Source organism: Toxoplasma gondii, chromosome XI (genome assembly GCF_000006565.2).
Source record: "Toxoplasma gondii ME49 chromosome XI, whole genome shotgun sequence".
NCBI lineage: Eukaryota > Apicomplexa > Conoidasida > Eucoccidiorida > Sarcocystidae > Toxoplasma > Toxoplasma gondii.
The window spans coordinates 3,548,361-3,573,346 of record NC_031479.1 but is presented as its reverse complement, the minus strand read 5'-3'; the positions used below and the strand labels follow the sequence as shown (position 1 = coordinate 3,573,346).

The 24,986-nt window shown below is 59.0% G+C and overlaps 1 protein-coding gene across 1 annotated transcript in view; it reads left to right on the top strand.

Moving 5' to 3' along the window:
• The window catches only part of TGME49_313630 (hypothetical protein), a gene marked incomplete at both ends in the record, with an annotated part of 46,187 nt that overhangs the window by 234 nt on the left and 20,967 nt on the right, over nucleotides 1–24,986 (top strand). Inside the window, 6 exons of the mRNA XM_018782781.1 lie at nucleotides 384–620; nucleotides 1,626–5,164; nucleotides 5,435–15,507; nucleotides 15,851–19,374; nucleotides 19,979–21,882; nucleotides 22,993–24,439. Of these exons, the coding sequence (XP_018635412.1) occupies nucleotides 384–620; nucleotides 1,626–5,164; nucleotides 5,435–15,507; nucleotides 15,851–19,374; nucleotides 19,979–21,882; nucleotides 22,993–24,439 (20,724 nt within the window). The remainder of the gene's footprint in view (nucleotides 1–383; nucleotides 621–1,625; nucleotides 5,165–5,434; nucleotides 15,508–15,850; nucleotides 19,375–19,978; nucleotides 21,883–22,992; nucleotides 24,440–24,986) is intronic.

The window sequence follows — 24,986 nt, the reverse complement described above, 5'->3', positions numbered from 1 at the left end:
AGGGATAAGGCTTGGCGTCCGATCGACCTTAGCGCTGGAAAAGATGGAAATCTAAACACTTAAAACGGGGAAAGCACCCTCCCTTGTAGAAAGGTGTCCTCATCATTGTGTACTACTTGTCGAAACGGACTCTTTCGTTTGCATCCATGTGCCTGTCTTCAAGATGAACATTTGCGAAAAAGGCCCCGCTCGAGAGCATTGAGTCGGAGGGTATGAAAGCAAGGACCACACAGAACAAAAACGCGTCGCGAGGCAAAGCATTTGAGCTTGTTGTTTGTGTTTGAAAAACGTATCCGTGGGCGTTTGTGTGTGCCAGATCGTGCCTGCCTTTCAAGAGGCTCTGCGGACCTGCGCGTGCGTGTGCTGTGACTCGCCTTGTTCAGCTGAATCTCTTGCGGCTTCTCTCGCGACCCGTGACCATCGAGGTCAAAGACATTCTCACGGTAGTGACGACTCTGCCGGCAAATGAATGGAGCGTGGAAGTCGAAGAAGAAAACTGGAAGAACGCGAAACAGTTACTTCTTGTCTCTGATGAGTGGCTCACGTTTCTGCGGGGCAGCGACGGAGGCGGAGGCTCCTTTTTTACGCGTCTTGCCGCCAGTGTTATAAGGCGCATAGAGGTGAGGCCACCAGACACGGGGACGCACTGCTTCCGAGGATTTGGTCGATGCCGTCGTTTGCCATCTCCCCTTTTCTTGAGGCGACTCAGAGAGGGCAGAAGGCAAGCGTTGGCGACACAAAGCGCAAAAGCCAACACACCTAGGGCATGAAACATATTTCGACGATACATCAGAGATCAACAGTTCTGTGTACGCAGCGTCTCCTTGTGAGACCCGGATGGGCGCATGAGGAACACTTGAAACAGACGAAAGAGACAGATATGTTTCTGAGTACTACACCACTTTTACTCGATTAGATTCACTTATTGAATAGACTCCAAGAGGACCAAGGAGATTAAACATACACTCGTTCAGCTTTTTATCACACGCACTTTACTGTGTACCTCAGTCTGGGTCGTAGACATGGCTGGTCTTCGTCCGTTTCTCCTTACCATCGTCCTGGAAGTAATCATATCTGAGACAGGTCTTTTTCAGACCCTGCGCCTGGAGTGCTGTGTGCTGCAACGTCTCAGCCCGTGGAGAGAGTGGTCGAGTTTTCGGGGCATTTCCCGCCAATCACGTTTTGTACATGCAATCGGACAATGCTGTCTTGGTGTCCACGAGCGGAGTTGCACTTTAGACTATATTCTCCTCCCACGGTTTCTAGTAAATCGACATACAGACGTATCCAGTGCGGGCTAGACGTGTGAGTTTTTAGAATCTCTCCTTTTGCCGGGATATCGGGTCGAACTGGTCGTGTCGGTACATAAGTTGATTCAGGAGCATTCTTCTCAGCTGGAATGTATTTTATCACCATCGTGTTCGGGTGCGGTGGTCGCCCAGAAGTCCGTATCACAGGTGCGGTTGCTCTTCCTACCGGTGCACCTGAGAGAATCACAACTTATCCACCACTTATTTCTAACTCGTATTAGCAACTTAATATGTGGATCACTATGCCACGGTGATAGTGATTACACGCGCATCTACGTAGTCGTTTTTGGTGTGCTGTCGGCGTTTTGGTTTCAGCTTTATGCGACGCGGATCGAGCTACGCATCGAGGAGGGGGAGATTCGTGAAGGCGGGCGTATCTTTGCTTTAGGCTGGAGGACCGAGCGGATCCACACGCTTTACTGCGAGCAAGAGGTACATGCGTTGGGTCATGTGGACGACACACGGTCTACTTCACGGGAGTCGGCTTCTTCACATTCCTCTCACGTGCATGCAACAGCCGCGCGCGAAGCCGCGTTCGGCAGTCACCTGCCGCTCTCAGGTGGTGAGTTGCCGGGGGCAGATCCTTCCATTGTCGGGCCGGAGTCGGAGGAAGCGACGACGCTCGCTCAGGATGACATTCGTGCTTCCTTGCAGCAAGGTTTCGTCTCCTCACGGTCGCAAGAGTTGCTCAATCCCTGCGCCGACCAAGATCTAGGAGAGGACGATAGCGAGCTCTGGGCAGATGCCAGCGACGGACGAGACAGCACGCTGGGCGCGTGCAGCTCCAGTACTCAGCAGAGTGAAAAAGGAAGAAACGGAAGGGGCGATGCTTCGCGGATTCTGAGCGGCGCGAGCGCCTGTGGAGAGAGGGAAGCGACAGACAAACCCGAGCAGGAGGAGTGGAGGCTACGCGGAGCTCTGGATGCCGAAGAAGGCGAGAGGGCGGGCATCGACCTTCCAAGACTGGAGAGGGTGTCGAATCCGGATACAGAGATCAGCGGGGATCGGCAGAGCCTCACTGGTGAAGACAGCTCGGTCCCGGGGCGTGGGCGTCCTTCGTCTTACTCGTCTCTTGATTCTGTGCCAAGTGGTAGAGGAACTCAGGAAGGGCGACAAGCGGGGACACAGGAGGCGCCTCGCTCGTGGCGGCATGCCGCGTGGCAGCGCTTGGGGACCAGGTTGCCGTTTGCAAGGACAGAAGATGCTGCGCATTCGCCTTCATCGCGGGCGACAAGATCGCTCTTTCACGCCAGCCAGGTGGGGACCAGGGGGGAAAGTGGCTCACCTCGCCGTCTGCCAGCTGTGCCGCCTCGCCCCAGTTTTCTCCCTCCGCCGCAGCCGGCGTGGGCTTCTGCTCAAACTCCGGAGGGTGTAGGGGGACAGCGAGGGGGGGGCCACACCGGTGGAGAACTGGGGTCGACAAGGGCGCCTCCGTGGCTCCGCCCCTGGTCTTCGTTTTCTCTGCTCTCTCGTAAAGGTTTTCAAAATCTGCCGTCTTTGTTATCTGCGTACTGTCCTCCGTTTGCTCGCCGATCGTGGGGTCGCATGCGATCGGAATCCGCAGGCGAAGCGACGCTTCCGAGAGATGGGAACAACATGTGCTCTCGGAGCATCGGTCTCTCCGCCTCTCCCGTCTATTTCAAAAAAATTGAATTCGTCAATTCTGCTATCTACCTCGACCAACTGGATCCACGCGGTCCCCTCAGTCCTTGGATCCCGCATCCTGCTGCGTACCGTCGCCTTCTCCTTTCAGAGAAAAGACCGGGTGCACGACCGGCGGAGGCGGCCGCTTCTCACCAGAGTCCCGTTCCTATCACTGGACGCTCCCCGCCCTCTCGGGGAGATGCAGAAACAGTGGAAGCCGGGCTGGAGTGTGGCGTGAACCTCCGACGGACTCCACTGCCTGGAGAGCCATCGTATGAGCCGCTCTCCCCGTCGACGCCGCCGCCCTCGTCCTTGCCTCTGCCACGTGCACCAACTCTGGGCCAGTCAGCTGATGCTGGTGGCGGCGCCGCGGCGCATGCACTCACGGAAGGCGAGGCAGAAGGTGAGAGGGGGAGACGAACGACTCCTCGGTTGCGGCCACGTGGAAGCCAGGCGACCTTCACCTCCGATGCGTCTCTGCCACGGGCGTTCGACAGGGACAGTCGGCGATCCCGCATGCATCCGGGCGCTTCACAGGGGCGGCGAGGAAAGAGACTGAGAGGCGCTCTCAGGGGGGCTGATGGACGTTGTCAGAGCTCCACGGAAGACGACGGCACTGGCAATCGGCCTGCCAGCGAGCGAGACGCAAACCATCTCAGAGTTTGTTGCCAGTCTTCGTCACTGCCTGCCGAGGCCTGGTTTGGAAGAGCAAACGTCGAACAGGAAGCACAGCCCGTTCGGGCGTCGAGTTGGTCGCCTTCTGCGTCGTCCTCCGTCTCCTCTTCCTTCCGTGTCACTTCGCGGTCGGAGGCGGACTCGAGAGGACAGGGCGATACGTGCAGCGCTCTTCAGAGTCACGCAGACGCCGTGACAACGATCTACGATTTGTTTTCTCTGGACGACATGCTTGCTAGAGCTGAAGCAAGTGCGCCCCACCACGCCTACATCTTCCGACCGGGAAGAATCGAGTTGTGGCTCCGCTTAGCTCTCACCCCACAACAAGCCGCGCCTTCTGCGTCAATTTTCTCAGATTGCACCTTCCGGCGTCCGCTTCGTGCTGCCGTCTTGAACCCTGCCACTTCACAGACTTCGAGCTCTCCCACTCTTGACAGACGGGGCTTAGCGAGTCCCCGGTTCGCTGTGTCGCCTCGCACGGCGCAGAGCCGCAGCGATGGACAGATGCCCCGTTTGTCTTCGCTCGACTCAGAGGCCGGGGAACGAGAGAGAGAGAGCCACGCGAGAACGAGGATGCCAACGGACTTGCCAGGAGACGGAGGGACAAGACAGACGGGGTGCGAACGCAGGACGCGGCAGGGAGACAGCCTGATGGACTGGACAGAGCGAGCGCAGGAGACCGGCGGAGACACCTGGAGTTTTCCAGGGACTGTGGCCTTCTCCAGGGAGGAGGAAAGCGAATTCCTCTCTTCCTTGCAAGGTCACTTGCGCTTGTCCCAGGCGCCCGAGTTGGACAGACTCCTGACGGAACGGGAAAGCGTCTTCTCGGCAGTGATTCAAGAACCAAGGTCGCTCTCCGACGTAGATCCGGAACGCTGTCCTTCCGCAGGCAAGGAGGGAGAAGATACCCAGGAACCGCGTGGTATGGGAGTCGCGTATCGATCTTCTCGAGCTTACATTCCTCGTCGATCGTCGCGAACTGTTTCAGCTTCTCCACGTTGCAGGCGTCCCCTTTCGACGCTCCAGAATCGACAAAGACGTTTTCCTGACAGCGTTGCACGGGCGGCGAGCCTCCCTCCGCTGTCACGCACTCGGCCGCATTCGAGGAAAGGCCACGGTGGTCGAGCCCTCTGTTCCCCTGTGCCTGGTTCTTCTTGGATGGAGAGAGAACCACAGTCTGAAGAGGTATTTGGAGAGAGAGGCACGACCCACTGGGATGAGAGCAGCCGGGTCACAGCTGATGCTCCGGATTCTTCAAGCTCGTTTTCGACGACGAGCCGTCGAAGCCGCGAGCAAAGTGAACAGCCGGAAACGGCGCGCGCCGCAGATATGGGCTGTTGGCCGCAGGCCGACCAAGAATTCGCTGTTTATACAGAAGAGGAAGACAATTCACTTCCTTACATCAGTCTCACATTTGTCGTTCCTGCCTGCACTCTCACTCTGAAGAAGGATCAAATAACTAGCATTTTTCAGTGGATCCAGTACACCATTTGCCTCTACTCGGACCTCGTCTACGGTGCCGTCGCCGACCACATGTAAGCCTATTGTGAACGCTTGGGTCTGGCTCCTGACAAAGACCTTTAGCACACGGCTGTTGTTTCCCGAAGAGACACCACTCGTAGGGTAGTCGTTCTCGCTCTTAGGTCCCCACTGTGCATGCGAATATTATTCGTGTCACGAGAGGGCGAGAATTCAAGAATGCCGGAAGGGAAACGTGCAGTGGTGATGCCGGTGGATGTTCGTCGCGATCAGTGCGTGGACAGGAGTCCCATGAAATTGTGATTCTCGTCTCTGTGCTTCTGCAGGAACCTCAAACCGTCGATTGAGGAGCGCGAAGCGTACGTCGCCGCGTGGCGTCGGCACCTCCTGATCAAATCCGGGGGTCTGCCAGTCCTCCGTTCTCTCCGCAGATCTTTGACACCGAACGCGAAACAGCATTGGCCCTCGTGCCCTCAGTCCCACTCGAATCCTGGGCCTCCCTCGCAGTCTGGCTGCCTTTGCCCGGCTTGCCCAGTCGTAACGGAGGCGGCGAAGAGAGCTGAAGGGTCGCTGAGAGACGTTGAGACGATTCGGGCCTTCGAAGAGAAGTTCTGGGCCGACGAAATAATTTCTCTGCGCCAAGTGGCTCTCATGTCGCTCAAACGGGCGACCAAGAGACAACGGTATCACCTCGAAGCCGGATGGGGCGCGATGGCCTTCAACGCATTGCGCGGCGAGGGGAGCGCTGAGTGGCCGAGAGGCGACCTCTTGGTGGAGCGGACCGCACCAGGGGACGGGGGATTCGACGCCGCGAACGCTGCTGGACCTAGACAAAGAACTGCGTCTCTCTTGTCTTCTGCGATTGACGTGGCAGCGGAAGCGCACCTCGCTCCGGGGCCAGTGGGGCCGTGTTGCTCGTCTGAGCTCCAGGCGAGAGGCGAAGGCCCTCCGGAGCAGTCGGGAAGTCCGCGGATGATGGGTCGGTCGCCCGTCCCCGGCAGGTCCGGCGGAGGTGCAGAGGCTCGGGACCCCTGGTGTGGCTGTGGTGAGGCGAGAGCAGAAGGCGTCGAGACGAATGGAAGGTGCCGAGCCGAGCAATCCGGCGTGCCTGAAGTTGCTGGAGCGACACTGGTCCTCGTGGCGCAGCCCATTGCTCGCGACGCGACTCCAGAAGATCCGCAGGAGTCTTCGGATCTGAAGCCAAAGGACCCGACAGGCGACCGCGTGTTTGAGCGCCACGGAGGGCGACAGATTGTGGTTGCCGGCGCAGATGGCGCAGAACTCGTCTTTGAAAGGACAGGGATGGCCGGAGGCTTTCTCCCGGGACAATGCCTCGCTGCACCGTCCAACGGATGTTACTGTTTTTCGCCGGTGTCGAATTCCGCTCCTTGTTCCGCGTGCTCTTCGGTTTTGCTCTCGCATGACTCCTCCGCCTGGCAGGGCTTCCAGGCAAATCCTGGGCGTGGTCAGGTATTAGCTGATTCGTCGCCCTCGTCCCATGGCGGGGCTGCCCAAAGTGAGAGTGAGTGGGACCCGCGAGGAGTCTTTCCACCACACGTCGGCGCTGGCCAGGAGGAGATTCCTTCGGATCCTTTGCTCGAGGGCGGGGCGGACCACGACCAGCCTCTTGAAGAGGAGTGGGACGAGGAAGTATTGAGAGAAGACGTTCTCCGCAACATCGAGGCTCTTCATTCAGGACGCTTCACAAAGGCTTTTCTCATCGCTTTCGTGCTGAAAAGTGTGCAGCTGAAACTGTGGAGTTGCCCTCGGTTGGCCACCACGGAGGGCAGATGCGAGGTCGATGGAACCGAAGCAAACGTCGCCAAGTCTCCCGCCTGGCGTCCGACGGCAAGCCGGTACGACGAAGACAGTGAGGACAGGCGGGAAGCTCCACGAAGGGCTCCTTGGCCTCGTACGCCCCGAAACCTAGAGGTCGCCGCAGAGAGAAAGACCGACTGGGGGGCGATTGTGAGAGACTGGAGCCCATTCTCGTGGCAGCGGGGCACGAGACGAGGAGACAGAGAAGACAGGATTTGCGAGGACGCTGGCGGTGAACGGTGCCTCCTGTTCACGTGCAATGAACTTTACTTTCAGCGGCTGAACTGGGCGGACGGCAGGGGCTCGAGCGCGTTGTTTTGCGACGACATTTCCCTAATCGATCGCTTTTCGTCTTCGTCCCCCATGTGTCAAATCGTGCGCTCTTACGCCCCACCCTCGTATCCTGGCCATTGTGCAGCGTCGACGGAACGTGCTCCTCCGGATCTAGGCAAAGCAGGACAACAGCCATCACCACGATACCTGCTGTCTTCTCGGTCGTTAGGTTTGCGTCATTCGCATGAGGTACCTCTTTTTGTAACAGATCCGTGCTGCTCGGCTGGTCGGGACTCCGCGATGAGTTTCAAAGTCCCTTTTTCCAGTTCGCAGCCCTCTTCTCTCTCTCGTATCCCGTCCACCTGTTCCTCGTCCTCTCTCGGGCGTCCTCACTCTTCGTCTTCGTACCGCTTGTCTTCAGTGGCAGAGCCGGGCCCACTGGCAGCCTCGTCCGCAGCGCCGGCGCCTGGAGTCAGCTCTGCGTTCGATTCGGAAGCCAAGAATCGAGAGGACAGTCCAAACGGCGATGACCAAGAGAGCGATCCAGAAGAGAGACGCAAGGCATCAACTCGAGTTCCGGGAGATGCGGCGACGCCGCCGTCGCTTTTGTCACAGGAAGGCGACTTCGTGGCAAGCCCGGCTCTTGCCGATGCTGCCACACGCGCCGCGGATCCCGACTCGAGACGGAGAAGGAGGGACAAGGGCGCAGAATGCACGGGTGTTCCTTCCCAAGCATTCATGCGACGAAGTGCAGGTGGTTCGTTTCGTCAGCAGATGAGACCCCAGGAGTTCTCTCCTCCCTCCGGGCAAGGCCCGCGGGGAGAACGGAGTGGGCAATACTTTTGGCTTCGCGTAGATCAGGTCTTCAAGCGACTACCCGCCCACCCAGACCTCGTTCTGTATGGCGAAATGTCAGGCCCGATCGTGGTCACTGTGTCTCCGGCGGCCGTCAGCGCCGCCCTGTCGGCCTTCAGCGAGGCGCTGGAGCCCGTTGAGCGGGAGTATGTGCTCGCGCGAGCTGGGTGCCGTGTCCGGGAGGCCATGCAGAGGAGCGAGATTTTCATGGCAGAGCTGGCAACGGGAAATGTGGAGCAGCTCTACTGTGCCGACATGTGCGTCGCCGTGAAGAGCCCCGTGAGATGTCTCGTGCCTCTTGGCGCACCGGAAGACAGCGAGGGGCGACCGCGCCACATGAGGGGGCGGTGCGCTGGGCAGAGGGCCATGACGGACGGCCTCCGCGAAAGCCGACGCTCCAAAAGACCCTGGATCCGATCAAGTCAGGTTCTGGGGGTTAGCAGCGAGAGCGGCGATCCGCCTCCCTCGGGCTTCTCTGCGCGGGGCCCAGAGACTTTCGACACGGAGCAGACCAGCCGAAACGCGAGAAGAAAGACAAGCCGAGGCACGACCTCGACTTTGACTGATGCTGCGAATACGGACCAAGAACGAGGACCGCGAAGGCGACGGCCACACGAGCCTGATGAACATTGTGACGTCGTTTTTGAAGGGCGCGGAGAATGCCGAGACTGCGCTGAAACGCAGAGGAAGCGTCGAACTCGAGGGCGTGCGGCACGAAGGAAAGACAGGCCACCTGAAAGGATAGCGGCGGATGAGTACGACGGCATTCTCATCGATTTCGGCATCGGTGTGATTGACTCACAAATTCTTGTCCGCCGATGTGACGCGTTCGCTAATCCCTGCGACGTGCGAGTACCTGGTACCGGGACGACAGATTCTGAGCTGCCTTTCCCTCCTCTTCGCGGTGTCCCTTCCCGCTCAGACTCGGTTTGTTTTCGCTCGTCCTCGTCTGCGCTCTCTACTCCAGCTTTACGGTCGCAAGCTGGCGGACCTCCGCCTTTGTGTAGGAATGTATCGCCAGCCAGCGAAGCGTTGCCTTTCCGGTGCACATCAGGGGTGGAAGGGTCTGGCCACTGCTTCTCACACGCAGGGCCTTTGCCAGGCTCAGCTTCCCGGCTGTCGGGGCTTCCTTTAGACAGTCATTTAGGAGGGTGGAAGCGACTCGAGAACAAACGCGAAGAGGGACGAAATCTTCGTTTCCCTTTTCGCCTCGAGCCCGCGGCGTCCGCCTCGCTTGACTGCGACGGATTCGGAGCTCTTGGCGAGACAGAAGGACCCATATCTCCGACTACCCTACCTGCGCCGGAGGTTGCCAAACGTACCCGCTCTAAAGAAGGAACTATTCGAAAAAGTCGTTCCCTTTCGTGCTTCACTCCTTCGATGTCGGCGTCTGGGGACGCGGAGGACAACCTCGTCCTCGAGGTGATTCCGCATGCGCCTCCCTATTCGACTCCGCTCTGTGCCCCCTCGTCTCCTCCGGAGGCTGCGTCCCCTCGGGGCCCAGGTGCTACGCGTGCATCAGGCCCCGCGTATGACCGCTACGCGGTCCTGTGGAGCGGTTGGAGCGTCAGTCGGATTCACAGTTGCCAGGCGTTTCTTCAGCAGGTCGCCCACTGCGCATGCGGTGTGTGCTGCTTCCGAGCGTCGCACGCATGCCTGTGTCTGCGTTCCGCGTTCTCGGCCTCGTGTTACCAACAGAGCTCCTGGCCAGTTTTAAGTGAAGAAGGAAAGGTACCCGGTGGAGTATGTGGAAGAGCGCATGCCGTTAGGGCAAACGGCAGACTGGGAAAGAATGAGTTATCTGCATGCGGCCAGGATGCGACACAGGGGGCGCCAGAACCCAGGGGGAGGACCTGCTATTCCAGCAGCGGAACGGAGAGGAGTTGCACGGGAAGAGACAGTTTAGAAGGCGCCCGGGAGCAGCCACAGGAGCGAGGAGGCGAACGAGCACGGACGGACGTGTCGGGCGCTAAAAATGCGGAACAGGACGGTCGATCTCAGGGCTGGCGACTTGGGCGGGAGAGCGACGGCTCTCGTGGGATGACGGATTATGAAGTCAGCGAGGAAGAAAGCAGCAGCGGAGGCGAAGAGGAGGAGGAGGGAGAACGAACTCGCTTCGGAACGTATCTGGTTCACCCTGTCGCACTGCGAGTCGGTGGCGACCTCTGCCATGCGGGGACCCAGCAAGTGGCCGACCTGCGCCTGCCCAAGTTGAGGCTCCTCGTGCAAGACGATAGCGTCGGTGGACTGTTTGTCGAGATTTCCGACGACGACGTCCGGCGTCTGTCTACTCTGTACCAGGACTGCCTGGAAGCTTTCCAGTCAGCCGCTGCATCCCCTGCTCCCTCAGAAGTGACACCACTCCCGCCTTCACCGTCGCTGGCCAGATGGGAAGCGGCATGTGCGGACCTAGCAGACGGCTGCATGCCTCAGCGCAGACGGGGACCCATCAGAGAGGTGACTGGGGAGAAACGTGGTGGCGTCATGCGTTTCCGTACTTCGCCGTTTGATCACAGGACTAGTTTTCTTCGTCGCATCTCGAGCTGCCGTTCGCGCTCTTTGTCTCTCCAGGCGGGTGAATGTGAGCAGAGTGGGGAGACAAAAGAGAGTTCCAGGCGCGATGCTGTGGCGCATCGCAGCCTATCCAGAGCGCCGCCCCAGTGTCAGGAAAATACCAACCTGTACACCTCGTCTTCCTCTGATTTCGGTCGCCCCAGCTGTCTCCGGTTCCCGGGGGGTGCCCCTCCGGAAAGTGACTCTTGCGCTTCTTTACCCTTTGTTGTTGCTTCTACGTCATGGCCGCCACGTCGTCCGTTTCAGAAAGGGTATTCTCTCGTACTCCCACACGAGTATGAAACTCAGCCTCTGTGTTCAGGCCTGCATGCTGCATGGGGTCGTCAAGGACTCCGCCCCCAACGACTCTTCTCGAGTTCTTCGCTGAGCAAATATAATAGCAGAGGCCGTGATCTGCAGACGGAGCTAAAGCGATTGCTGGAAGCAGGCGCCCTCCGGCGATCTGGGAGAAGCGACGTTCTGCCAGGAGGAGATCCAGATTGGGGATCTTCGCGGGCACACGAGAAGAGAAACGTCCTGGGATTCCCTTCAGACACCGAAGCATGTCTGCACAAGCAATCCACGCAAAACCTTGCAGTGGATTCGAGAGAGGCGTCTTCATCTTTCTTCCAGCGACTATCGTTACGCGTCCATCGTTCCCTGCTTCGACGCAGCGAACGCGAGATGGAGCAGCACCCAGTTTTGACACCTGATGCCGCTTCAGCTCTCCAGAGACAGCCTCTGGTTCCTGAGCCGAGTGGCCAGAAGCTGGGCAGAATCGTCAGCCTGAAGCGGCTTTTCACGCTCACCGGATCAAATGTGGCGAGGCGAAAAAGGCCTGCCCCAGTGCCAGGATGTCCGTCTCCTCAAGACGCAGGCCACACATGCACCGTGCGTGCTATCACTCAGGATGACGACGGATCTTCGTCCCAGTATCGACAGAGCGACGTTCCTCGTTCACCTGGAGAAGGAGCAAGGGTCTCGTCTCGGCGTCTCCTCCGGTCTATCTTCTCTCGGGGAGACAGCCGAAGAGTCGCGAATCTCGCAGACGCAGGTCCTTCTTCTGTGCGAGCATGTGCGACTGCGCAGGAGTTCCGAGGCCTGCAGAGGTGGGGGAGCGACGCTGCAGAAGGGCCTTCTCACCCGACTAAATGCCAGGGAGAGCCAGAGGGCCACCCGAGCGCTGACTCGGGAAGACGCGCCAGCGGACGTGAGCCGTCGCTCGAGGAGTTGCGGGCAAAACGTGATTTGGAAACAGAAAAGCCGGGCAGAGACAGGGGTGAAGGGAGTCAGACAGTTCCACGCGTGTTGCTGTCTCCGGGAGACGGGGCAGGAACGTCGCCTTTCAGTTCGCTCGAACCTCGGGATTTGCCAGCGAGCGACGCAGAAGGGGCGCATGCAGGGAGGTCGACAGAGAAGCTTCTGACACGGTTGCTAATGGCGGAAAGTTGCTCAGAGACGGACGAAAGCGAGGCCGGAGGTGGCACGCTGGTAGGGCACTGCCGCCGAGTGGGCCCAGGAGGCGAGGAGAGGGGGGTCCGGAGATTACTGGATTTGTTACATCGCGAAACGCTGTCTGGAAACGAAGACGAATGCAGGAAAGGGCGACGAAAAAGAAGTCGCCTTCTCCAACGACTAAGGAAACGCACTGCGAGCGACGATGAAGCGTCCTATGCACGAGCGGTGAGCAAGAAGAGCGTGCGCAGTCTCTCCGACAATTCGCCCGTTGACCGGGACACAGCTGCAGCTGATCCTGCCGCTCGCGGTCGGTTGGCGAACGAAGAGGAACAGTGTACAGAGCAAGAAGGTCCTTCCTCGCATCATCCCGCCGAGAAGGACGCTGCATACTCGGTAGGGGGTCTCGTGAACGCAGAAGTGCTTCTAGAGCTCTCGCGCCTGACAATTGTCGTGCTGTGGAACCCCAAAGGCTGCGCGCCGATTGCGAGGAGACACGGCGCCATGGCCCGCAGGCGCCGCCGCGCCCCAGGCCCTTCCGCCAGACATCGAGACGGGATTTGGGGAGACGCCGAGACGAGGAAGCATCCCGATGGCAGGGGGACTGACGCGGGGCACACACCGAAGGACCAAGAGGCCAGGATTTCGTTGAACTCGACCGAAGCGTGGTGCGCCTCCTCGGCGCGGGAAGAGAGCGAGAAGCGACCTGGCGTAGTCCGTACGACACCCTTCTCGACTCAGCAGGTTCCCGATGCCGGGGTGCTTTGCCCTTCGTTTGTGCGGCCTGCGTCTGGCAACGACCGTGGCGTCTGGTGGGATGGACTCGGTGGAACTGAATACGAATTACCATGTTTCTCTGCATCGTGCTCACGCGGGGCAGGAGCGGAGCAGACAGAGGGGATTTCAGAGAACTGGATTACTTTCGCCGCCTCCTCGTGTGACCGTTGTGTAGAGGCCCAGCCTTTCATAGATGCGGCCAGATCGTTACCTGTGGCGGAGAGCCTCTGTGTCTTCGAAGACTGCTTCGGTGATGGCACACAAATTGCAAACGAGGCGCCATTGTCTGGGTCGTACCGCGCCGGGTGTCTGTCGCTTCACCATGGGGACGAGGGCGACGAAGGAGACGTTCTTCCCGCTCTTCGCTCCAAGTGCTGCGCGTGCTGTGGAGCTGGTAGAGGCCACCGAGGGGAGACAAAAACCGCCAACGGACGCATGCGCAGGCGGGCGCAGTGTTTCCCTGCCAACACCAAACAACTGTGTGTTGGGGTTTCTATCATCGCTGTTCGTGCCGCGGCGTGGTCAGGAGGGAGCTGTTTCGGAGAGGAAGGAAGAGATGCAGGCAAGACTCAGGCGAGAGAAAAGGCGGCGCCAGGATCCACTCGGTGCGTCTACCGCTGTTCAGCTGGTACACTGTCTGTCATCGTTCCTCAAAGCACGCAGAAGCCACGTCTGCCTGCTTTGGCCGATGAATCGTTCAAAGAAGGGCCGCGTCCCGTCGAGCGAGGAGACAAAGGCGTGACGAACGAGGAGCGGGTGAGGCACAGATGCGACAATCTCCCTCGCTCGTTGTCATGCCAATTCAGAGAAGATGAACTCAATCATTGCGAGGCAGAGGCACGAGAACACCTCTGTAACATGGCCGCCAGAGTAGTTGACGGAAGCGAAGGCGACTCTGTGTCGAGCGCCACACGTCAGGGCGACTCGCGGGCTTCGCGGGGGCCTGCGAGAGTCTCAAGACGCATGCTACGCAGTAGCAACCGCTTGAACAGCTTCCTCTCCGGGGGGTACTTCACTGGGAATAAAACCACAGAGGGTCTCAAGGCTTCAACAGAAGTGGACGCACGTCCTGGGGCGAAGGGTAACAGAGAAAACAGAACGAGGAGTCCGGACCTAGATGACGCGGGGGACAGACTCAAAGAACAAATGGCTCAAGTGCGAAATCGAGCAAGGTCGAGATCGCGAAAACACGAGGTGACGGGAGACACGGGGAACGAAGGCGTGACGGAGCCGTGGTGGAGACAGCAGACAGTTTTTCTGTTGCATGCGATCCGCAGAGAGAACAAGATTGAACCCTCCCTCCTTCTTCTTCCTCCTCCGTGTTCTTCTATCGCCTCGCCGTGGAAGGCGCTCCTCCCGTTCCTTCCCCCCCCTGGAGAGAACTCTGGGTGTTCGTCTGGTAGTCCGCTGTCTCCGCTTTCCGCGCTCGCTAGGACCGACGGCGGACAGTTCCTATGGGAGACGTCGCCATCCCCTTCGACTTCCACTTGGCGCTTGGTTCGAGAGGACCTGTGGCAGTGGGGTCTCTCTCGCTTCCTCCCGCTTCCGGCTCTCCAATCGGGCGCTCTGCCTGCAGTGCTGCGGTACCTGCGGCGTTTGCAGGGGCGCGAAGCGGAGGATGACTGGGCCTGCAGAGCACGGGAGGCCCAGATACAGAAAGAAGCCACGAAGCAGGACCTTGCGAACCGGTTTCGCGTCGCATCGCAGGAGGCAATGAAGGCCACACTCGTCTCTGCTTGCTCCGACGTGGGTCCCCTCCTCGACGGCTCGGCGGTGTTCGATGAAAGCAAACGAGACACACAGTCAGCGCACAGGTGCGACCGACGAAACGCTTCGTTCTTTCCGAATCTCGCCTCGGGATGCGGAGTGTTCTGGCGGCGCGCATTCCCGCCCCGGCTCCCGCGTTTCAGCGACGGTTCGCTCATGCCTCAGGGCATGAATCCTTCCCCACGCGTTGCGCGCCCAGACGGAGGCAGTAGACTCGAGTCGCTGGGCACGAGGGTGAGCAGCAGAGCACAGGCGACGCAGCGAAACGCGTTTGGCGGGTGGGAGGGGATGCACGGAGAGAGAGAAGAAGATCCAGACGAGGCGCTGATTGTCGACACAGTCTCAGGTCTTCGGTGGGTCCTGCCTTCTGGCCAAGCTGCTCGCCTTATTGACGATTTTTGCAGCTACGACACGCTGCAACTTTCTGGCGAAATCGGGCGCCATAGGGCTTCGTTTGATGAGGCCGAACTCAACGGCTTGAGGGAAACGAAATTCAACAGACGTGGGTACTCTGTCGGCGCCCCACAGACAGCCGATTCCCGCGTCAGTCTTTCGCATTCGTCTTCGTTCGTCGAAAGGAATGAAGTGAGAGAGGGATCTGCATGCTGCTCGATGACCTCCCACCACCGTGAACGGCCGAGAGCAGCCAGGGGAGACAGAGCCGTGAGGAGGTACGCTGACCAATCTCACCAGCTTCACTGCTTATTTGGGGACTACTTCAAAGGACTGCATGCCCCCGTTGTGAGAGGAGAGACACGAGGAAACGGAGCAGGCGAGGACAGTAAACCAGACGTTCAACTCGACGGCGAGTTCTGCTTCAGGTCGCTAGAGCAGTCGATAAAGCTCGTGCTGCAACCTTACAGGTTCCTAATGGACTGGGAAGCCGCTGCGGATTTCATGGGTACGTCGAGACAACTCCACAGGAAATGATGTATTGAGGAGCAAGCGAGGAGGGGAAGAGAGGAAACGAGCGAGGGATGATGGTCAGAAAATGAGAAGGGCGCGAGACCGAAAGGATGCAAACAGATTAAACGGCGAAACGGTTCTCTCTGAAAAACACGACGTTAGTGTGAGCTGTGCTCTCGGAGGTTCCCTGGTACTAACTGTTCCAAGCCGCAATGTGGCGAGACAAGCGGGAAGACAGAGTGAGCTGACCTCTTCTTTCGTCTCATCGGCTGGATGCCTGGCATCCGTGTTTCTGGATTGTGGTAGTTCAGATTTATGCGTCATTTCCGTATGTTCAGACTGCAGTCGACGCCTACTTGCTTGCGTTGAGGAGGTGATGAGTCCTACTCCACCGCCCGCCCAGCCGTCCTCTCCAAGCGCTTATTTACGTCCCTCATTGGCCCCACCTATTCCAGGGTCCCCCTCAGATCTTGTGTGCGATCCACATGTGGCGTCGCCCCCGCATCAAACTCGAGTGCCACGTCCGCGAAAAGGCTCCTCGACGCCGCCTGGTGTCTCGCCACCTTCCTCAGTTGCTGCCGGCAGTTGCCCTGGCACCCGTCCTCGTTTAGATCTGCTCTCGGGCTCGCCTTCGCAGCGGTCGGCAGGCGGCCTCCGCCCCGGCGAGAGGACCTCCGCAGGCCTATCGATGAAGCACCGAGGGTGCACCACGAACTCGCCGATTCACCCGCACATCGACGCTGACACCGAGACGAGATTCAGCGAAACGCCGACCCGCCATGGGGGGCCTGGGGATCTGAAAACGACCTTCGGACCTTCCCCTCCGTTGGCGGCGGCTTGGCTGCCGGACCCAGTTATGTGTCTCCCCGCCAGCGCCCCGAGAGGAACTGTAACCGGGCCCCAAGGCGAGGGGGAACTGACGCCGGCAACGGAGGGTCTCACCTCGATCTGGAGAGCGACGACTGTCCAGATGTCGCTCCTGCACGTTGAGTGCGTTTTCCCTTGTTTGGCATCCTCGGGCTACCCCGCGCTGTCGCCTCCTAGCGTGTGGCCCGGTGAGTCTCGAGGTGTGTGTGTACTCCGGCCTCGAGTTGCGGGCTGCACGCCGTCGCCACCGCAAGCCTGGACGTGGGCGCTTCCCTTTGAAAAACGTCGAGGAGGCTTTTTTTCTCCTTCTTCGTCCGAGCCTGGTGAGCGGCCTCGTGCTCGCCACTCCAGGAGTCTCTCGGCGTCTGCCCGGTTGTGGCCGCATGCGCGTAGAAGAGGGGAGAGTGTCGGCCGCGGAGAGACTCGCGGCGCCCGTGTACGTGGCCGCTCTCAAGACTCCGTTTCTCGCCGCTCTGCGACCCAGCGCAAACACGCGTGCTCGTCTGCATTCAAATCGCACAGGCGCCGAGTCATGGCCTCGACTGGGGGAACGACGTTTCCTCTCTCTACTGGCCGGCAGGGCAGCGACCAACGGCGTGGTGAGGACGAGGAGACAGGTAGGGACAGCGTCGACGGAAGCAGAAGCCGCAGCGGGCTTCTGGACAAGCACGAGGCGCCGGGGCCTGCACCTGGGTCCGGAAAAGGGCACCTTGAAACACAGGCTCTGCCAGCGAAATGCGGAGACGGGGAGCTCGTCTTGCGTCGTGCCTTTGCAGAAGCAGCTGCTCAGCGCCCTCCTTTACGTCAAGCATTCCTCCACCTTGCACAGTCGAAGCACGGGTCTCCCCAGGTTTTCCAACCGGGGGGAGATCTGAAAGACGTAAAGGAGAGGCGCAGCGACGGAGCGTCTGCTCATCTACAGGAAGCAGGGCATGGGGACTCGCTTTCTCTGTGGTGCGCCCAGGATGCTAGAGCTGGCCGTGTAGGACTCCTCAGGAGGTCGAGGAGTCGGAAGGAAGGCGTGACGCGCCCCGTTCCTGAGAGTCTGATGGCTTGGCACGCGTTAGCGAATTCAAGTCGAAGACCCCGGCTTCTCGGCGGGAGAAGCGGGCCAGAGGCGAGTTGCTTTCAGGCCTCTGGGTTTCCCAGGCCAAAACGGGGGACGCTCGCGTCGCCTTCGTTGGTGGTCGCGTTTGGCTTGCATGCGTCCTTCCAACAAAGCTGTGGAACCAGCGAAAAGGTGGAGAAGGGTGAGGAGCCGAGCCTCAACACTCTGTCCTTGTGCTGCCGAAGAGTGTCCAAGCAAGTCGCGTCGCTGACATATCCAGAGGCTCAGGGTGGCCCTAGAAGGGATGGCGAGCAATCAAGACCAGGAAAGGGACAAGATGATTGTCAAAGAACCCTGAAGAGTATGCCAGGTGCCTGCGAGGTAGGCGAAAGCATCTGTACTGACACCAGTGAAGCGGAAGGAACAGACAATGAGAGAACAAAGCATCAGGCCTTGCGCGTCTCCCTGGTGCATGCGAGTGTCGCGTTCCTGTCTCCTCCGGGTCGGTCGGCTGCCTCGTTCCCTTCGAGGTCTCTCGTGCCGAGCGAACCAGTATCCGTCCCGTTTCCCTCGCCGGACCGGGGGCCTGTGGCCAGTCGATGTTCGAGGCTTCCACGCCGAGAGCCAACGCACCAAGCGGGGAATACGGGCACCCGAGGCGGCCGAAGGCGACCGCAGGCGGCTGTTCCGTTAGCTGACAAGACTTCCTCGTCCCATGGGTGGAAGCGCGGAAGAGAAACATCTTCCGCTACAGGCGTCAGGCAGAGGTCCGCAGATGGGGGGTGGCCACGCTCGGATGCAGCACACGCGCGCGAGAGGCGAGGCCTCCGTGGCGAGAAGACAGCAGCTGATGAACTGGCGGCTGTGTCGACCTCTTCTGTGGTTAGTCGAGAAGCTAAGACACAGAAGAAGCTGGCACACCGAAGTAGGCGCAGACCACGGACTCGGGACTCCATCTTCTCGCTCTGTGGCCAGCAGAGTCTTCATTTGAATGAGAGTCCGTCACTGACAAGGCGACCCGAGGTGGCAGGGCTTCTCCTTTGCTACACGAGTGAACTCCATGACTTTTCCTGGTTGAAGACGGCAGCGCGCCGGGTCCTTGTGGACAGTTTCGCAATCCGCGTGGGCGCGCGACTCCTTCAAAATGAGAGGCTGGAGGTCCCTGTGCGAGGGCCCTGCGAATGGGCTTCTCCCCCTGATTCCTCAGCACAGTCAGCGTTGCCCGGATCGTCGGATGTCAGGTACAGGCGCAACAAGATGCAGCTCGTGACAGAAAGCCCGCTAGCCACTACCGAAGAGGCCAACGCACACAGAAGTTCGCTCGTGTCCACGCAGAAGATGCAGAACCTGCCCGGACCGCCGTGTTCGCCGCCTCGAACGGCCGGCGGGGCCGAACAGGCGACAAACGACAAACAGGCTCCTTCAGCAGCCGACGCAGATGTGTCGGGCTTCTCTGGCGCCCAGGAGCCAAGGCAGCGTCCGTCGCGTCCGGTGGACCAGGGCAGCAGAAGAGTGGAACTGAGAGAAGCATCCGTGATCGGCGAGGAATTGGCAGAATCCCGTAGAGAACCGGGCCTGGTCACGGCGGAAGGTACACACATGGTGGCGATTGACGTTGCTCGAGGTGGACAAAGAGACGCACTCGACGAGTGGACCGACGGCGACGACACCGGTGGAACCGCCGCACAGGTAGCCGAAGAAGCGCTTTACAGTGCCGTTTCAGTGTCAGGAGCAGACGCAGCGGTGGCGCAGAGAGACGCGTGGGCCGCGCCTGCTTCTCCACATGGGAGACAGGCCTGGCAGTCGCCTAAAAGTGGAGAAAAAGTGGAAAGGAGAATGGCTGATGAGCCCATCGAAGGACAGAGAAGGAGAACGTGGCCGCCGGGCGAGAGCGGCAATGCGGGACATGTGACCCTCCGCGTAGAAGTCGACGTCGATCCCGTATCGGTAAGGCGCGCTGACCATAGACGATATGCACGGAAAAAGACACTAAGGGGGCGTCAAACACTCCCTCAACCAAGAGGGATCCGAGAAAGAGCGTGGATGTGCTGGCGGACTCTCTCGCGTTGTACACAGAGATTCATTTAGGGCTGACAGGCCTCGAGTTACTGCAGAAACAATGAACGAGTGATAACGAAGCAGCGTCAAGACGACACATATGGTAGACGTAGATCTTGCGTTTCTTGAGCCGTTCAGGGTGCGGCTCTTGTTTGTTCAGAGCTAATGAAAGCATTAGGGCAATGCGAGGTAGCTGCTGCGCATGCATTTGCAACTGGCGCAGATTGAGGCCCTGCGGCACAATGTTTTCGTTTACATGGAAAGTTCTCGTTTGGAACCGCGGGCGGCGTGTGGCGGGTCACTGCATAAGAGCGCGAGGAAGACACCCTGAGGAGCCCACAAACGCGCCGGAGACAAAGGGATAAAGACATGAACGCAGCGGTGCGGATCGCCTGAGCGCCGACATGTTTTTATTAGCAAAATGGTTTTTTTCAGAGGATAGGTTTTGGCAACCGATCGGAGTACTTTCCGTGGATTCCGATGTTTCTTGCAGGTGTCGGTTTCAGGCGACGAGGTCGCCCATCTGTCGGTTCTTTTGGTTCTTCTCATGGGATTTCTCGAGCATGCGAGTCGCCCCCTCGAGAGCCTAAAAGACTGCGAGACAATGGAAAATACAGCCATGCTCTGTTCGTCAACGGAGGACTCCTGCTCGGACTCTGCTTCCGTGTCCACGTGCTCGCATGGCTCTGGAAACCCCAGCCCGCCGGAGTCGGTTTCTATAGTGTCGCCGTCTTCGGCCTCGGCCGCCCTTTGCCAGCAACGCAGAACGCAAGAGTGCGACTCTTTGACAGACACAGCCACGGCGTCCGACTCCTCATTTGGGGAGCCGGACTCGCGGCGCACTGGGGAGAGAGCTACGTGGTTCCTTCCTCACTGTGCGTCGTCGGTACCGACGTCCCTCGTGCATCACCGAGGACACCCGGAGAGCGGCGGCGCGTCGCAGCCGCCCTTGTCTCCCTTCTTATCCGCTGCCGCTCGAAACCCACCTAGGCGGCGAGCTGCGCAGGCTCTCCTGCAGAGTGCGCTGTCTCTGCCCATTCGTCTGAAGCGGTCCAAGTCGTCCCATGAGCTGCAGAACGCGATCTTGGCGATGCACGCAGATGCGGCCACCAGACGCGACAGCGAGACGGACATATCCGTGGCTTCCCTCGGCGCGGAGAAGCCTATCCAGCGGGCAAGACGCGTCAGTAGAGCCGAGGCAAGCCGACGGTCAATTCGCCTGAGTCTATCGCCCTCGGTGGTAAAACTGAAGGATCGCAGCTGCATCAGACTGCCGCCGGTGGCCCCCGCACCGGGCGAGAAGACGCGACCAAACAAGAGGTTCTCCTGCCTCCCCCACGAGTTGTGGCGAACGGAAACTGGTACAGGTGAATGCGTCCGCAGCGCCTCCGCGTCGCCTCGGGAGGGCGCTCAAGCATCAGGAGAAGAATTGAGAACAAAGCGCCCTTCGCGACTGCAATGTGCATCGTCCGCCTTCCTTCCCGCGAGTCTCACCGGGAAGCGAAACAGGTCGCACTCGCTGCCGCCGCTTCCAACGGGAACTGGAAGAGCGTCCTCCGACATCCACGGCGTTGATAAGAGGCGGCTTGACAAACCAAGGCCGATTCGGCTAGAGGCAAAAGGAGACATTGGCGCCGTGCTGCCTGTTGCGGCAGGCGGGGCCAGCCGAGGACCGGACGGACGCGTTCGAGTCGCGACAGACTCGTCAGACGGCGACGCGAAAGAGCGAGACGGAAGTGGACTGCCTGAAAGCCTCGCGGGCGGTGTTAATTACGATCGCAGCCATTGTATCAGCGCTGGAGGTGGGGGCGAGAGACGGTACAGAAAGGGTGCGCAAGGAGGCGCGTCGACGTTCTGCGACCCGAGTCTGCGGCGGGCGCGTAAAGGTGTCGATGGCTGGCAGGCGACAATGAGAGACACAGCTGGGGCATGCAGGCTGCAGCGGGGTTCAGGCGAGCTGCGAGAGAGGCAGAGGAAGCGACTGAGTAACGGACGAGAGAGGAGCTCGAGCGGGCGACTCACAGAGGGAAACTATGGGTGTGATTCCGAGGACACTGCAATCAACGGGCGCGTCGCTGCATCGCGGCAAGAAGGCAGTCTGCGTCCTGTCCGCCACAGCGAAACTTGGGAAAGATCGCGACGCACTGCCAAACGAAACGAGGAAGAGTTATGTCCGACACAGTGCCGGGAAAAGCCACAGGATCTGATGCATAAGAAACACAACAGAGAAGGCGAAGACGGAAGACAAGAGTGTCTCGCTGTGTTGGACGTTCTCTGGGGGGTGTTAGGCGGAGTGGCGAATACTGTCGAAGTGCATTTGAGGATGGAGTGCATTCGAGTCCGGATAATTTCGATCCGAGTGACCATTGAAGACGTTAACGGAACTCTGGCGAAAAGGTAAGAGTTCATTTCCTCGCAACCTCAAACCAGAGCTCCCACGGAACCCCGCGCAATCACACGCTGATTAAAATCGATTGAGAACTCGCAAATACACGCTTGAAAACGAAACGGAAAGGCTAGCAGGGCGCGTGCATCCCGGGATCAGCGGGCAGGGAGGATGCGAGCATGAAAGGCGGCAGACGAGATCCGGAGACGGGTTTGAACAGACCGCCAAAGGTGGACATGAGCAGAAGAGACACAAAGATATTGAGGAACATAAAGGCAATCCAGAAGAAAGAAATCGGGATGGAGGAAACGCAACAGGGGTGGGAGAAAGGAACGAGGAGAGAAAACGAACGAAGTTCGTATAGAAAAATCCGTAGATACGGAGGCGGGAAATGGACCCGGCAGTCGGTGGTCAACAAGGTAGCAGGCATGAAAATGGTACTTGGGGGAGGTGAGCAAAAACAGCGAGACAAATGCGGTGGACGATCTAACATCGTGATGTAGTTTTGTTACGCGACGAGCCGAGGGCTTAAGACGCGTTTTAGTACGCTCATTGTAATCTGTAAAAAACGTTCAGCTACTAAACAGGTGCCAGGCCAACACGAATCTGGTGCGTGTATTTCGTCCAGACTAACATGAGGAAGGAGACGACCAAAGTGAATATTATTGTATTTCGTCCAGACTAACATGAGGAAGGAGACGACCAAAGTGAATATTATTGTATTTCGTCCAGACTAACATGAGGAAGGAGACGACCAAAGTGAATATTATTGCATTTGTACAGCAGGTAGTCCTGGACATGCACTCCAGGAGCGTGAACACTGCTGTTCTGCTATAACTTTAAATTGCATGGAAAGGGTACACCCCACCAAGGGAAGACCCCGGGTTGCTACACGCTGCTGGCGAGCACAAGTCCCTGAGTATCCAATTCAGGGCTCTCCCTTGAGCATCGAAACAAAAACATAGCGCTCTCGTGCACTTCACTCGTGTTTTTGTGTCCGTGTGCATTTTCCTGGAAACCGTTAATCGCCTTTCCGCTGGTCTCCTCCGGCTTCTCTGATCTAGTTTCTCAATGATGGTTCCCACGTTCACGTTCTGACGTTGGTTTCCTTCTGCCTTCAGAATGGGTGGTGGTGTAGGGATGAGAGAGCAGGAGTGTGTAACTGCGTCGTCGGTGTTGGCGCCCTGTGCGATTCCCCCTGTCGGCCTCTCGATGCAAGACGAGTCACTCCGTGAGCCAGGCACCTCCAGCCCGCCGCCGGCGCGGCCCCTGCGAAGAGCTAGCTGCGCTACGAGATCGGAGTCGTTTGCTGTGTCCGGCGGTTTATGTGGCGACCCGTTTCTGGGGTCCCGGGGCCTCAAGCGATGGAGCCGGCAAGGAGGCCGGCACCGGCGGCTCTCGGTGTCGAAAGGCCAAGCAGAAGCGTCTGCCGACAGTTTGTCTGAGGACAACGAGGGTGGTGCCCAACGAGTTGTTCGGATCGTCGTGCATCCCGATAGTCCCTGCGAAAGCCGCAGCAGCTTCGACTCCTCAGGGTCGAGTCAGAAGTCAAAGAGTGATGAAAGCTCTGGACGAATCGCGTCGAATGATGAATTGGTCGATATATCGTCTGGGCCGCCCACCAGACGGAAAACGCTTAGGATCCTCGGCTTCGGCCGAGCGGCTCCCGTCGGCCCTCTGGGTCGGTCGCGCACAGACTCTGCCGTCGTCTTGAGAAGAGTGACAGCTCGCGCATTTGGAAGGAGCTTTCGAGGCAAGAGCTCGGGCGTAGCTGGACAAAGGCGCCGAGTTTGGTTCAGATCGGATCCTGGGAAAATCGCGGGCGACAAGGCCCGTTGCTCCCGTGCAGACGCAGACTGGCACGTGAACGGGAGCAGCCGGAGGAAGCGCCGGAACCTGCTCGGAAGCCTCACCGCTGCCGCCTCTTTCGGGGCGCCGGGATCACGCACACACAAATCGCGGGGTGTGTCCTTGCTGTCTCGAAGGAAGAGCTCGGAAAAGCTGGCTGTACAGCGCCGATACGAACTCCCTGACAGCGGCAGGCAACGGGGCTCGACAGGGGACGAGACTCGAGGTCGCGACGAAGGTTCGGCTGCGTCCAGTGCAGAAGACAGCGTTCGTCCAATCGCTTTCAAAGACATTCTGGGACTGAGTCGTAGAGAGAGCGAAAGCGAACGGCGAGAAAGAGTGGGACGTAGGTCGAGGGTCTCTGGGGCAGCGAGCGTCGCCTCGTCGGCGGCGTTCAGTTCACGTTCCGCCACACGTCGGAGACGAAACAGGGTAACATGCGACGCAGAGAGTGGCGGAAATATCGCGAGAGACACCCGGGGCAACATGCGGCTCAGAGACCCCGGCGCAGAACGCCTGGACACCACTTGTGAGCGGAGCCTTTCGACATCTGGTGATGAAGATCTGAACGCCGTGAAAGATGCAGAGGCCATGCGCAGGATGAGGCCCTACATCACAAGCCGGCTTTGCCTTCTCGTCTCTGTCGATGTAATCCACCGATCGATGACAGCAGAGGAAAGCGTCGTGGAGCCTTGGAAGTGGGATATCTCGTTCCGCCATGTAAGCTTTGATACGGAGACAGGGATCCAGAGAGAAAAAAGTGTATCTCTGATGGCACGCCTGACAGGAAGGTAGAAGGGATTTCCGGGTTTGTCTGCTCCTCGACACACCAGGTTTGAAATCTACTCCAGTGCATGCGGATGTAGATGGCCAGTCATTTCTCCCAGCGATCGGTCGCTCCAGTCATCTCTGAGCCTACGTACTTTTATGCGCATGTTAGTGACCTCTCGAGTGTCGTTTCCGCCTACCTCAGTTTGTCGCGGTCGGGCCGTTGCTGCAGATCCCTCTCTGTGTGTGTCTGTAGGCGTCTTTTTGTGAAGGCAGAATACAGCTGAGTCGTGTCAAGACTGGTTAGGTTCGGAACCGTCTCCAGTGAGCAAAGGGCCCTCTCTCTGGCTGGTGGCCGACGTAGCTTCGTGCCGTCTGACAGCTTAGATAGGCATGCGAAGTGGACCTCGCTGGAGTGCAAATGTCAAGGTAGTACACGAATGTCATTGAGGCAAGGTGGGCTTATGTCCTGACGGTGAGCCTCTTCACCCCAATGTTG